The 15650-nt window shown below is 41.8% G+C and overlaps 1 protein-coding gene across 8 annotated transcripts in view; it reads left to right on the top strand.

The window, feature by feature from the left end:
* Positions 1-1142: 1142 nt before the first annotated feature.
* The window catches only part of pcdh19 (protocadherin 19), a 54301-nt gene continuing 39793 nt past the window's right edge, over positions 1143-15650 (top strand). The window contains exons 1-2 of one of the 8 annotated variants that reach the window (XM_044204951.1): positions 1143-4414; positions 6948-7080. In XM_044204951.1, the coding sequence (XP_044060886.1) occupies positions 2268-4414; positions 6948-7080 (2280 nt within the window). In that variant the 5' untranslated portion in view covers positions 1143-2267. Of the gene's footprint in view, positions 4415-6947; positions 7294-15650 lie in introns of all 8 variants that reach the window. The other 7 variants (XM_044204953.1, XM_044204952.1, XM_044204954.1 and 4 more) reach the window with 7 other exon arrangements.

Here is a 15650-nt window from a genome sequence, read left to right as displayed (position 1 = left end):
GCTGTCAAACACAAACGATTTAATTACAGTGCAGGCAATGTATTATTTTTCATCGGATTATTAAACTCACTCCGTTATAGGCTGACGTCTACTGGTGCCGTGTTCATCCAAAAGTATTTAATTGGTTATTGAACAGTTAGTCATTAACAGTCACCAGGTATGAAACAGACTGTCGGTTGTGACCTTAAATAAACTCAAACCAAATGGACCAGCACGTGGTCTTGACATTTTAAAGAATATGTGATATTTAACTCTGTGTGTCCCAATGTGTTTTGTGTAATTAATAAGGGGAGTCGATGGCAATATGTAGTAGGGAAATCTTTAGGATTTTTATTTTCATGACAGCCAAGAAAAACGTGTATTATGGTTATGGTATCATGGTAATATTTCCTCCCTAACATGCTTCTACATGGAAACCATCGTGTTTGTTCATTATTGGGAATTGCCTCACCATGGTGCCTGGTGTTACATTAGTTCAGTCGTATACATTAAATGCAAGAGAGCCCCTTCAGGGGATAAAATGATGTAACATAATGCGTTAAGTTGCATTTACTGTATGGATCAACAGGCCTGACTTTTAGAGTTTGCAGTTGAAGGTAGCGGAAAATGATATTTCGTTCTACAGTGATGCTATCTGCTTTGGCACAGAGGTTACCAAACTTTGACATGTCACCGTGGATCAAACAGATCCACATAAGTCCACAGATAAACCTCCAGTATCCCCGTCGACAAGATATGTGCTGTATAATAAGACTTGTTACAAATAATTGCCCACTGGCTACTGTAGGAGAAAACAACAAGGACAAATCTGCGACAACTTATCCTTAGCATCTCCTCTGTTGCTCTGCTGGGGGAAATTAGTCTGTTACTGTTTTTATTTTTTCTGTAGCACCCATGGAACCCTCTCAAAGACCCCCATGAGTCCCCAGACCCCACTTTTGGAACCGCCGCTCTAACTATCATCTAATACACAGCTTCGTGTTTCAACTTGTACGCTGTAATTGCCCGTTGAGTCGTCCATCTGCAGGGGAACAGGTAGTTGGCCGTGTTTCTTTGCTGTACTTTGCCCCACCCACCAGCAGCTCCAGCCCTCCTGTGTAACCCCTGATTGGCTGAGGGGATTGCGGGTCCTGAGACTGAGCGCTCGGCTCGGAGCTGCGCCTCCGCCAGTGTGCACCAGTGAAGCGAGAGGAGCGCTCGTTGGAGTCAACTAGACAGCCTACTGGCAGCGAGTGATTTCTTTTTTTCTGCCTCAACCAGGCTGGATATAGGCTTCTGTGCTTCTACTTTGCTGCAGCCCAACATGAAATGCGTTTTGTACATACAGTAGGCTCTTGCATCGTTTCCTCCCACTGGCTTTTGGCTACATTTTCATCGGATTTTTTTGTATTGCATGGACTTATTATCGGGATATGTGCAGCCTTTTCCAATTGAGATACGAGGAAATTAATTAGTAAGTAAAAGCTTCAAGACTTGCGGACGGGATGAAAGACTAAATCTTGAAATGAAAAGGTAATCGGGACGTCAGTGATGTGATGACACACTCAATTGCACCCATGTTCTTTAGGCAAAGATATCGGGACTTAAGCTGTTGAATAATTTTGTGACTGCAGATCCTTTTAGCTTTTTTTTTTATCAGATGTGCAGTTTGAAAGCCTATAGCTGCCCGCCGAAGAGGAAATTTTATCACTGCTTGTAATATATCACACAGAGCAAGATGTGTATCCAAAATGCAACTTAAATATTTGCTGCCATCAAGGCGGAGAGTTTAACACGGACCTTTGAACCCCATTACTTCATCTGCACGGAAGATTAAAATGTTTGTGGACTTGTTCACAGGAATTCACATTTTGTGTCTATGCAGTCCGAACATTTTTCCTCCTTTCAGCCCACTTGAAAATGGACAGTTCATCAAATGAGTCATGTGTAAAAGCTTGATAAGAGCTGCACGGATTTACACGGCAAAATCACTGTTGTAAGAAGATTCAGCATGTTTTCACAGATCTGTCATCCCCAATGTTTCGTCCGCTGCAGTAGACCGGAGGATGTGCTCTGCTGAGAAGAGTAAAATAGGCTAAGGCACTTGTTACAATTATAGCTTTCACACCATGATATAATTTGCATACACAAGAGCTATTCGTCACCCAAACACCTTTTTCGACACTTTAATGCGATGATTCATTTGGAACATTTTTCCTGTTTTCTCTGACATGCATTCTTGTGCGTAATAATCAAGGTCTCAAACAGAGAAAAACTCAACAGGTACAATGCAAACCAAGGAGATGGAATTAATACAATTAATTGCTGTGTTCCTCTTATTTTGGGTCGGGGCTGATGCTGTCATCAACCTAAAGTATGGAATAAACGAGGAGATGAAGCCCGGGTCAGTGATTGGAAATGTGACAAAGGACGCACTAAAGCAAGGATTTCAGATTGCACCGCAGCCCCCGTACTTAAGGGTTATTTCCAATTCAGAACCACGATGGGTGGAACTCAGTCCAGCCGGAATCCTTACCACCCAAATGAAAATAGATCGGGATGTAGTTTGTCGACAGAACCCAAAGTGCATTATTTCCCTAGAAGTGATGTCAAACTCTATGGAGATCTGTGTCATCAAAGTTGAAATTGAGGATTTGAACGATAACGCACCCAGATTCCCAACGAGCCACATTGACATTGAAATTTCAGAGAATGCCTCCCCTGGTACCAGGTTTCCCCTAGAGGGGGCAAGCGATCCGGACTCGGGGATCTTTGGAGTGCAATCATATTCCATCACCCCAAATGAGCTTTTCGGACTAGAAATAAAGACCAGAGGGGATGGGTCCAAAATTGCTGAGCTTGTTGTGCAAAAATCGTTAGACAGGGAGACCCAGTCCCACTATTCATATGAAATCAGCGCAGAAGATGGAGGAGACCCTCCTAAGATAGGCGCGGTCCAGTTAAATATCAAGGTAATTGATTCTAATGACAACAACCCTGTTTTTGACGAGCCAGTATATACAGTAAATGTGATGGAGAATTCCCCCATCAATACATTAGTCATAGACTTGAATGCAACGGATCCTGACGAGGGCACTAATGGAGAGGTTGTGTACTCGTTCAACAGTTACGTCACCGAGAAAACGAGGGATGCGTTCAAAATTGACCCCAGAACCGGTATCATCACTGTCAACGGTATTTTGGATTATGAAACAGCGCAAATATACGAGATCGACGTCCAGGCCAAAGATTTAGGTCCCAACTCTATCCCAGCTCACTGCAAAGTAACAGTGAATGTGATGGACACGAACGATAACCCACCTGTCATCAGTTTACTCTCACTGAACACAGAGATGGTGGAAGTTAGTGAAAACGCGCAGCGTGGATATGTCATTGCGCTAGTGAGGGTGTCAGATAAGGATTCTGGGGCAAACGGCAAAGTGCAGTGCAGGCTGCAGGGCAATGTTCCGTTCAGACTTCAAGAATATGAGAGCTTCTCCACTATACTTGTTGATGGCAGGCTGGACAGAGAGCAAAAGGACACATACAACCTGACTATCCAAGCGGAGGACAGTGGCATCCCTCCTTTACGCGCCACAAAATCTTTGGTAGTCAAAGTCACAGATGAAAATGACAACCCTCCCCACTTCATTAAACCACACTATCAAGAGATGGTCATGGAAAACAACCTCCCTGGTTCATGTCTGCTAGCAGTATCAGCAGAAGACCCGGACCTGGGGATGAATGGCACCGTTTCCTACTCCATAGTTCCCGGTGAGATTAAGCACATGGATGTAAACACATATGTCAGTATAAACCCATCAGGCCGCATTTACTCCATGAGATCATTCGACCATGAATACACCAGGACTTTTGATTTCAAAGTTTTGGCCAGAGACAATGGTAATCCCTCTTTATCAAGTAACGCCACGGTGCGTATTGTTGTCTTGGATGTGAATGACAACACACCTGTAATGACAAACCCTCCACTGGTTAATGGCACAGCGGAGGTTTCCATCCCAAGAAACGCTGGGGTTGGTTACATGGTGACCCAAGTTAAAGCAGACGACTACGATGAGGGGGAGAACGGGCGGCTGACCTACACCATCTCAGAGGGGGACAGAGCCTTCTTTGAAATCGACCAGGTGAACGGAGAGGTGCGCTCCACCAGGATGTTTGGAGAAAACGCCAAATCCACCTACGAGATCACAGTGGTGGCGAGAGATCACGGCAAGCCCTCCCTGTCCGCCTCGGCCTACATCGTGGTGTACCTCTCACCAGACCTGAACGCGCAGGAGCCTATTGGACCTGTCAACCTGTCCCTCATCTTCATCATAGCTCTAGGCTCTATCGCAGCCATCCTGTTTGTCACAATGATTTTTGTGGCGGTCAAGTGCAAGAGGGATAACAAGGAGATCCGGACATACAACTGCAGGTACTGACTAAATGTCGTGTGTGTGTGTGTGTGTGTGTGTGTGCGTGCGTGCACGCGCGCATTATGAGGACAGAGAGAGAGAGAGAGAGAGAGAGAGAGAGAGAGAGCCTGCGCCCGTGCGTGTGTCCGCGAGTTGTCAGTGCATTGTTTTTAACATGAAGCATGTAGAGGCCCGAATGTGAGGACTGCAGATTTTTTTTTTCCACAGCTGAAACTGAGGTAGACGACAAACCGGGTGTTTAAATCAGACGCATTCTGCTGAGGCACTGTTCCATGTTAAGGAAACGTGATTGATTGATTTAATCCATCCATTGTAACCAATTGACTCATAAATATGACGATTCAACTGTCATGTTCAATTTACGGGTGGGCTGCCGGACAATTAACGTCCCACTGGTTCAATAGCAGTCCCAGAAATTTATTATTTAACGTCCACCATGGCTGATTGGCTGTTATCAGCTTTAGTTTAGTGTGATTATGGACAGTCCTCTGGGATCCTTCAGATTTACCTCTCCTTTCTTCTGCACCAAGGAATATTTGGAACAACAAAAATAAATATACTTCTTTTTTTAAAAGTGTAGTTTAGATATATAAAATCATGTAAGTCACACCACCGTCATTAACTATTCAAGTAGTTTTCTGAAAAGAGCAGATTATTATTTTCCCCTTGGATATTGGACATTCTATTTTGTTCATCTATCTGATCATCAGCTCTGGCTTTGATTTCCCTGTCCCACATTACCACTATACATTTACATATAGATTGGATTTGAGAATTTAACCTGAAGCTATAATCATATTTTGCTCCAAACAAAATTTTGTTAATTTGAAGTTAACTTCTTTCAAGCATGTAGACATGAAAACATATATTTTTTTCAATATAGATTAGGAATTGTCTGGGTTTTTCTTATTCTCTTATTTGTAATTTTTGGTTGAAATTATCACCACTTTTCAACATTTTGTGAATTGCAGAGTTTTGATTTTTAAAATAAATTAGTTTTCTCTCTAGCAAGCTAAGTAAAAGCATGACTACTCCAGTTTCAATAGAGACCTTCCCTTTATATTGTTAACTGGAAGAACCCACTCCTCTTCTCATCATATGAAAAAAAAATGACTTTGAATGTATTTTATTCAAGCCTGATTTGATATAGATGGATACCAGTGTGTTGACATCTTGATCACAACAGGTACTTCATGAAATATTATATTTTCAATGTTAGTTATACGTTTTGTTCAGAGATGAAACAATGATAGACAACAAATTCCAAATTCAAAACTGCTCTCAGTACTTTACTCTCCTCGTGTGAGCCACTCTCCCTGCTGGGTGCTTTAATCAGCACTGATGTGCTCTGCTTCTCAGTCGCCACCTCGAATATGAGGAGCAGTTATCTCCAATTTATTGCTTGTCCTCTGTCAGTCTGTCTGACTCTGAAGTTTTCCCCTCCCAGATTTCAATTTGGGCACAGAGTAGAGAGACAACATGTTAAAATGATAAATGAAAAAGAGATGGTGTATTTTCTACCCTTGCCAGCTGCCCATTTTCTTTTCTCTGAATCAAGGGGGAGCAGAATGTGGGAGGGAGCTGTTTTCAAGATGCTATCTAAAAGAAAAATGAAAAAGACAAACTACAGTGGTGCTTCTTAACCAGTGTGATTTTCGAAGTGACAGAGGATTAGAGCTGCATTTTAGTGAGGAACAGAGGCCAATGGGGGCTATTATAGCAGAGACATTCAAGACAAGACGAGACAGGAACAGAGACACTCCAGATATTGCAATTTCATGGGTAACTATAGTTTTGTTGAGGGCTTTAATGGATAATAAACCATATGCGCCATGCTGTAAGGTTAAAAATGGCCTCTTCCAGAGTTTGAAGTAATGCAGATGGTAAAAAACATCACAAATTATATGGAATATGTCTAGTGAAGTTTGTAGTCATCACTATAGAGTAGCATCTGTTCTCCTGTGGAAAACTGCAAGGCTGTGCGAAGAATGGATATTTCCCCACAGTCTGAGGATCCTTTGATAAAACATGGCTGTGTTGCTCATTTGCTCTTATTAAAGTCAAAATACTCAGTTCAAGTTTGCAGCAGCCACTGAGAGCAGCCAAATGAGTTTGAATCTGCAGTTCTCCTGCACTCCATATTGCTAGTGGGCTTGCTTGATAATGAAAGAAAAAATGGAATTAGTGTGGGATGTGTGCTTTGAATATGATTGCATATACCGGTAGTGCTGCTCAGTATCATTGTGTTCTTTTGCTTTGCTTCTGTGGTTTTGGCATGTTTGCATATTGTCTGCCTGTTTGTGACATGTCGATTGTTGAGCATGCAAATACAAACAAATGAGGGATGACAGCTCCATTGCAGGCCGGGAGTGGGGAGTCACTTAAGTGTGCTGTTCCACCCTGGACACGGGCAATGAGCCTTTGTCTGGCACCCATGGTCAAACAGCGCCTTAGCTGGCATGGCGGGCGAGCTTTTTGACTGTGTGGACAGGGGAGGGGAAGGCAGAACACTGCTTTATTGAGTCTGTTCAGTTTCTTCTACCTGCGCAGGGTGGCGGAGTACTCATATGGCAACCAGAAGAAGTCCAGCAAGAAGAAGAAGCTGAGCAAGAACGACATCCGCCTGGTGCCACGTGACGTCGAGGAGACAGACAAGATGAATGTGGTGAGTTGCTCGTCTCTCACCTCCTCGCTCAACTACTTCGACTACCACCAGCAGAGCCTGCCGCTGGGCTGCAGGCGCTCCGAGAGCACCTTCCTCAACGTGGAGAACCAGAACTCACGCAATGCAGCTCCCAACCATGGCTATCAGCACCCGTTCACTGGGCAGGGCCACCAGCAGCCAGACCTCATCATCAACGGCATGCCACTGCCAGAGGTGAGATACAATCCGCTGTGCTCTGTCCTAAATCCTTGGCTGGGCTGCTTCGGGTGTTAGGGGTAAAAGAAAAGGGGAGGTTCAGTTTTAAAATTGGTTCCCATGTCTAAACGTGAGTACAGTAGCAGAGAAAAAACAGTCAGCAGTTAGATTTACTTTTTCATTCATTATTATTAATAGGTCTCCTTGATAATGCTGAATCTCAAGAATGAGATGTCGAGATGAAATGTACCACCTTTCAACACATCTCAAGGTCTAGTGATATTTAGCATTCCACCCTACCACAGATTATAGTGTCAGTGAAATGTCAGTCTGTTATTGATGGAAAGCTGAGCTATCTGAAAAGGCACGTGTGATGTTATGTCAGTCGATCTGAGTGGAATCCTTCAAGGCATTTCAAGGAGCCGAGACACTGAAGCTGACCTGTGACTGAGAGCGCTTTGCCAAGCAGAATTTGGGGGCCTGACAAAGTGGATTATTTGGCCTCTCCTACACCACTTGTTTTCATTTCTTTCTTTTTTTTATTTGTGCGTGCTGAGCTACTGCAAAAAGAACAGGAGTTTGAGCACCTGCCAGATGTATTGACCCAGCTAATCAGCTCCACCACACGTCATTTCAGGTGCTAGCAGAAAGAATAATCATTGCTTAAATGCTTTATCTGTGTGTCATCCATTTGGCTGCAGTGTTACCGCATGGCCGCTCTGCACAGCCAACCATTGAATTACCCTGACATACCATGCATGGCTCCAGCAGAGCAGTGAAGGTCTGACTTGAAAGACTATTCAGGCTGAGTGTATGCTGACCAGCTGATCTTTAGTTTATTGATTTTTGTATGTATGAACTGGTCTATTGGATTCTGGGCAACCTCTTTCTGTTTCTTCATGACCCACTTCTCCTTGATCCCATGGGAGAAATGGCATTTATGTTTGTGTCTGTGTGAGAGGGAAAATGTGCATCAATGTGTGTGTGTTTATATAAGAATTTGTGTCATGCTCACTGCTATAGACAGCAACAAATAAGCTCCAGCTCCACGTACACACACACACACACACACACACTTGTAATTGATGACTCCAATCTCCGTTTGACATTCAGTGAGAAGAAGATGGGGTGTGGGGCTGGGAGTGGGGGTCTTAAAACAAGAAACACAAGATGGATATTGATGTATTGACTGGATGATCCAGAGAGATCCAGGCACCGCTGCTGGATCCTGAGGGGTCAATGAGACCTACTTACAGGCATGCTGATTTACTGGGCCTGTCGGAGCTGGTTCTGACTGTGTGTGTGTGTGTGTGTGTGTGTGCGTGTGTGTGAATAACACATGTGGAAAGAACGAGGAATGTTGCAGGGGGTTGTCCTGTGGTTTTATCTGGTCAGTGGAGGCAGAGGTGGGGGATTCAGCAGGTACACGCAGTGACCCGTATGCTGTGATTGTATTTGCTGGTGGGTAGTGCTATGCAGGTCAACACCACCCTTTTCTCAGCCAAAAAAATGTGGGTCTGGCTACACAAAGAAATCAACTAATGTTGTAAAAAGCTCCAGCAGCATCCTGTCTCTGTGGCTTAACAATCTAATAAAAGCACATTTGCCGCAGGATTAGGAGAGCCTTTATTTGTTTCAGCTAATGAAAAAGTGGATGGGGAGACAAATAGGGTCGACGACTGATTTTGATGATTCCATATGCAAAGCTTAGAGTTGTCTTGATAGAGCTGTGTGAGGGCAGATAGAGAGATCAGAAGGGAAGAAGTGAGCGAGGGTGAATGAGTCTTACTGCCAGGTGTCTGAGCCCCGACCACGTTTTCTCATTTTCTTAGAGGCAGTTGATTGGCTTGACAGAGGCTGGGCCTGTTTAGCATGCAGCTTCCATTTCTCTCCGCCTTGCACATCATGTTGACAAACATCTCTTTGACCCGGCCTTTGCATATTTTCCCTGGACTGAGGAAAGAGAATGTGTGTATGATTAGAGAAAGGAACTGAGAAATAGCAGTAACAAGAGCATGCCTTACCCTCTAACAGAGTAAGCCCAGCTCAGCAACAGTTGTTGTTGTTTTCTTTCCTCCCCATTGTGACGATTGCAACAGACAGAACCTCTACAGTATGTACAAATGTTGCTCTTAAATAAAAAATGTTTTAGTATAATTACAATGCCATTTATAGCACAAACAAACAGTAGTGAAATGACTGATAATTGCTTTGTTACAATGAGCAAGCTTGGGCTTGAAACCACTTGACTCCACAAGTCCTCAACCCATATCCCATTGACTGGCTAGGACACATGAGTGGCTGCACTGTTGTGATTACTAAGGCTGCCAAAAAATTGTTTTCATCCTGAGGGCAACCTCATAATTATCCATGATTCATTTATCCTTGGCGGAAGAGCTTTTTGTTTTTACACCAGGGCACATTGATGTCTCTGTGTTTGTTTATTTTCCAAACATGTAGATTAAAATGATCATAGCCATCAGAATGTGGATACGAGTTCAGATTAGGTTTACTAATGGAGGTATAGAGGATATGGGCTTGTGTCTATTTGTAAATGATTTTTTTTTGATTGATGCAAAGTTCTCCTCCATTGTTAGTTTATGTGGGGTAGTGAGCATCCTGCTTATGTCAGAGCAGCTGGAGTCGAGCTTTTCCTGCTTCAGACAAAGCACGCTGGCACACGCATACACACACACACAAACACAGCAGACTTGGCCAAGATAACAGTGACAGGTCTCCCCAAAGGCCTCGTACCTGCAATTGCATTGTGTATATTGTATTCTCCCTTGTGAGAATGTGTACCAGTATATACCTCCCTGAACATCGCTGTCTATTGTTTTGAAAAGCATCAGCTGTGAGATGTTTGTTAGACCTGCCTGTGGTAGCACTAATATGGACACTCACAGGAGAATAGAGCTGTCTTCCATGGCTTAATTATAGTGAATCACTTGGTGGGGGAGACAATTATACAGTAAAGGAATGGCCTTTGGCTAGAATGTGTTTTTGAATTTGTAATATGTACTAAGGCTTCTCACACCTGTGATTCCAGATAATGAGCATAGCAGGAAAATAAGTTATCTTACTTTATTGATTAGCCTTATTCAGGTAAGAGATTGCAGAATTTTCTGTTATGCAGGTGATAAATGAATTAGAAAAAGGTGATTAATGAATTAGAAAAAAAGGGGGTTGGATTTTGCACTATGTGGTGTCAAATGGTCAGTGTTCAGTGGAGACTGCGCTTCACAAGTTTAATTAATTGATAATAGATGCAGTCATCCTCCAGATGCTCTCTGCGCTATTTCCTTAAAGATACTGTAGCTACATAAGTCTCAGTGAAACTGTATTGTAATGTATGTCACAGTGTCAGGTTCAGATTCTGACAAAAGAGAAATTAAAGTACATTTTGCGTTTGTTTGTTCAGTTCTCACAGTCAATCAAAGGAACCTAAATGAAAATTGAAACAAAACAAGTAACGAGGTATCTCAGTGCACCAGTCTTGCTGTTTTTCCCTGTTAGTAGGAAGACATTTTGATATTGACGTAGGAGAGACAACAAGGAGTGGTTCCAGTGAGGCTGCACATCCCTCGCTATCACTTCACATCAGGACAATATGCACGGGAGCATTCAAACGTGTCATATTGAGCATGCAAAGTAGATGTCATGCTGTCAGCGCATACTACACATCTGTTGAAACTGCCAATCTTCCCCCACACACATACTCATGAATACACATGCACACACAATATTTGTCACATTTATTTGAAATATGGGCTGTGACATTATCATTTACATCATTATAACCGACTCAGAAATCTCAGAGAAGTAGAAATGAGAAGCATAATCCAACATTTTCGATAATCAAATATTGTTGTGATTTTGCATTTAAAGTACTCTTTTAATGTCATTTTGATATTGTCATCATTCCCTGGTGTTTAACATATGCTCGGCTATAAATGTTGCTAATAAGATTTCCTTAATAGTTTTTGTCATTTTTGTGTTAGATTTTATAGGACAGCTCTAGTGTTAATGAAAATTGGACATATTAACTGCAACTTCCTCACTGTAGACAGTTTTATGGTATATGAAATAATTGCTATTGTCTTTTTTAGTCATGAGTATAGTGCATATTTTAAGTGGGAATCCAAACTTTTTTTCATCTTATCTTTACCGACTTTATCTGGCAGAATCATTTAGCTTTTGTTTGTTGACTAGAACACGCTGTGATTGACAGAAAGTAAAGATTCACAGTTTAAGTGCCATTTGGAAGTCAATAGAAGTGAATGTGTGACATTTCAATTGACAAACTAATTGAAAAATGTCCCCAGTCATAAAACAGGATGAACATTAGAATTACATAAATGAAAGAAACCAAAAGATAAAATCTCTCTGTCCTTTAAACATACAGGTTCATTGGCAGTTCAAACTAATCCGTGTTTACTGCCAAGGAACAAGATCCCATTTACATTTTTACATTTTTGCAAATTTAATGATTAAGTGATCCCTTTATTCATTCTAAATTCAGTATACAGTACAAGAAGCTAAAGGGCATATAGCCAATGTCTTGTCAAAAAGCTGTTTGGGGGGAAAAAAACAGCCAGATTCTCCGATGATACAGAACCTATTCAACTCTGAACAGTTTGCCAATCATTGTGGAAAAGAAACAACAACAACAGATATTGTGCAATAAGGGAAGGGATACATAACTGCTTGATCTTAAAAGTCAGTGTTTTTGTATTTATTTTTGATGTGTTGGAAGATTGGGCGGTGTATGTTGCATTCTTTAAAGTCTCCTCCTTTCAAAGGATTTGAGAAAGAATCGTTTCATCTCCAAAAGCTTCAGATGCGCACTGATTGAGTGGCAGATGAACCTGTTAATTATTTAGAGAGGTTATTTGTAAGGCAGAGACTTCAGAAATGCTCTGCTTTTCAAATGTCAGTGTTTATAAGGTGAAATAAAGGCTTGTCTGTCAGAAATAAATTAACAGTGTGACAGTGATGCACTCAGTGCCCTCTTATTACAGTGCTCAGCTGGTTCCTCCCATCGTGTTTAACACACAAAAGTGGTGAAGCTGTAGGGTGATTTTGTGACATTACTCAACAAGATGGTTTTCACTTCATGCATAACCAGTGCTAGTTTTACACTTGGTTGGGTTTTTATAGCCTTGACCCCAACCCGCAACACCCCATCACTGCATGTCATTCTCGATGGTGCAGAGGTACAATGAAATGACATAACAACCCCAGGCAGCCAGTCAGAAGCATCCAGGCCCGCCGGGTTGCCACCCTCTCGTCGGGATCAGAGCATCCAGCCAAAGAGCTTAAGAGTCAAAACACATGAGTGACGACGTCTGATGTACACATGTCACTGTATGTGTCCTTAACCCCATGTGACTGGTAAGGAGCATACAGAGGGAATAATACTGTAGAGAAACGGCAAGACCTAGAAAAACGAGGAGAGACAGAAAGGAGGGGAGGGCAGAGAGATCTATTTATAGAGTGCCAATGATTTTACTCAACCTGTATTGCTACTGCCTGAAACATGTTATTTTTCTCTGTAAAATGTGGTGTTAGGATGAGGAAGAGATATTATTGCACAAACCATATCAACCTCCACAGAAAGCAATAATGTCACTCTTCTATTGTTAGTACAAGATGCTTTTCCCCTGAAAAAAAAGACCTATGATTATTTCAATGTACGTGGAAGGTGGTATTAGCAAAGAATAGTGGTTTTGAGTTTTGCACCAACTCGTATTTCCTTAAAATCTTGACAGTCCAGGATAAAATCATCAAATGGTTGAACATCTTAATAACATCAGCAAAATATATATGCTACAACAGACATTTTTATACATCAGTAGACACACACAAGCACATTAAAATAAAAAAGCAATATCATATGGTACTAATCAACTTTATCATTCATCTATCTTTTGATATAATTTTACTTGGTTCAAGACGAGAGCACTGAAAAGAAAAAATAATTTTAAAAACTCTATCATGTGGAAAGAATACATTTTTTGTAAACCTATTAAACATCAAACGAAAGGGATTTTTTGTGGAGCTAAATATAGGCACATAATGGCATTAGTTATCCAATAATTTATGTTAAAATATTTTTACTGAACACGTACTTAAATGCAAAAAGGGGTATAATGGCATTGGGCTTATAGGTTGATGGGTCCACACGTAAATGAGAGAAGGCTAAATGGAGTGAAGGAAATGGACAGAGTGATGATGTTTATCGCTGGGGAAGGGGACATCATTACGCACCTTGTTAAGCCCTGCAAGCAATGCTGCGTGGACGTAATTACCCATTTAAATGAGTTTCCCGCGGCATTGTTTTTTTTTTTTATTTCTCAAATTAAACTCTCTGGCACAAATATGCCGTCCCAACATAGAGGGAGTCAACGTGTGGAAATTTACAATCAAGAAAATGTATTTATTAGGACATTTTGCAGCGATCACATACATCCTTTCACACAAATGTTTGCAAAGTTTGTGTGTCAAACTCCTACAGTTTTTAGTGTAAACTAGTGTGAAACTTAAGTTTTAAGGAAAACTAATAAAACCTAACAAGTCTCAGGAAAACTTATGACGATGGAAGCTCCAGGAGAATAAAAACATAACCCCATCTCTCATTAATGCAGATTTTGCTGCCTGTGGCTGAAAATGCCTGTAGTTACATTAATATAGGCTATAAAAGGTCAGCTCTCATATTTAAAAAACACAAACCCTAAGACTTGTTATGGCCAGGAGTGAAATCTATTTGCAGTGGAAGCTCACAAAATTATTTGCTCTATCATATCCAGTGAATGTCCAGAGGAATGTGCCCACCTCCATCTGTCTGGCTTAGAAATACTAAAGCAGAAGCATTTGTACAATGTCTATTGGCATGCACTGTAAGAAACCATCGACACTCCTTCAATATATTTATCCCTCCTTGAAGATAAGAAGTCTTTGGGGAAATTATTTTTTTCCTTTTCTGATCTGTTGTGAAACAACAAAACCAGAATGTTTTTCACCAAGTAAACGAAATGAGAAAAAAGTAATTACAGTTCTCTAGTAATGACCATTATGATTTGAGTGTGCCAAAAACTAATTTCATCCAAATGTGCAGAGAGAAAAGGTATTAATTAAAATTCATGGATATCAGGTTGGTACATTTTTTTTCACTGTCCTGTCTTAGTTGAACTGCAGGTTACCAGACTTGTTGCCACATTGTTAAGAGAATTCCCAGGGCTTTCTACGGAGTGCTGATGCTATGCTTTTTGAATGACTGACAGGGAAATGGGAGGGTGGGATTCTGTGAAACATAACAATACTCGCTGTGAACGGAAACTTTTCCAAGCAGCCAGCTCTGACACCAGGGAAGAATGACCTTTCCAAGTGTCCTGTTTTTTGCCTAAAACAAAGAGGGAGCAGGAGGATGTTAGTTAGCATTTCCCCCCATCAGATTAAATGTCAACTTCTGCATGCATAATTGTAGAATGGAAAGGAGGAAGACTTGAAGTGAACCAATTTGCTGGTGGATAGATGATAGTTATTCACTGCATTGCAGATATTGTCACAGTACTTTCAGTGTCGTCTGCTTACACTTTACGGTCTTTATTGTTGTTGTATTTTGATCTGTATGTTAGCACCTGCACCTGGCTTTACAGTAATTGTAACATCGAGTGAAACTTAATTCCGCTGGACATAAAATAACAATCCCCTTGTGACATGTCTACCCTTTTAATGAATTTAAGGAAGGCAGAGCAGACAAAAGAGAGCAAACGTCATTGTATTACACACACAAATGCTGCATTATACCTTTGTTTTGTTTGCTCCAGTGGTGGAGCAGCCTTTCCTGTTTCTCCCCTCCTTTCATTTCAGCAAATTCATACAGCACTTTTGTTTCTAGACATAAACCTGGATGTGCATTAGAGAGCACATGTATGGGATGTTTGATGAGCACAGAGGCTGTTGGCAGGCAAGCCACTATAGCAGCAATATCGGCCGCCTCAGAGGCATGCAGCAGTATGGCTAAAGGAGCAGCAGGGTAGCGTAATTGTGCATTGTTCATCCACAGAACAGAGGCAGAGCATGTAATGAGCTGTAGCATTTTCACCCAGCCAGCCTAATGGGCTATGACCGAGTATAGGCCTCTCAGAGCCCTCGCGTTCCCTCTGCCCTGTGTGGCCAGTGTCTTGGGCCTCTTCTTTCCTTTTCTCCCATTGTCCCCTTTTTCTTAGCCCGATCAACGTCAACCATTCCTTCACCCCTCTTATCCCCCTCCTTTATCTCCGCTCCCCTTCCCATTGTCCCCCTGTCTGAGGAGATGGTGGGACCCCTAATGTGTTCAGTGTGTGGCTCCTTTTCTCATTCATGATGTCTGT

Source organism: Siniperca chuatsi, linkage group LG8 (genome assembly GCF_020085105.1).
Source record: "Siniperca chuatsi isolate FFG_IHB_CAS linkage group LG8, ASM2008510v1, whole genome shotgun sequence".
NCBI lineage: Eukaryota > Metazoa > Chordata > Actinopteri > Centrarchiformes > Sinipercidae > Siniperca > Siniperca chuatsi.
This window is presented reverse-complemented; position numbering and strand designations above follow the sequence as displayed.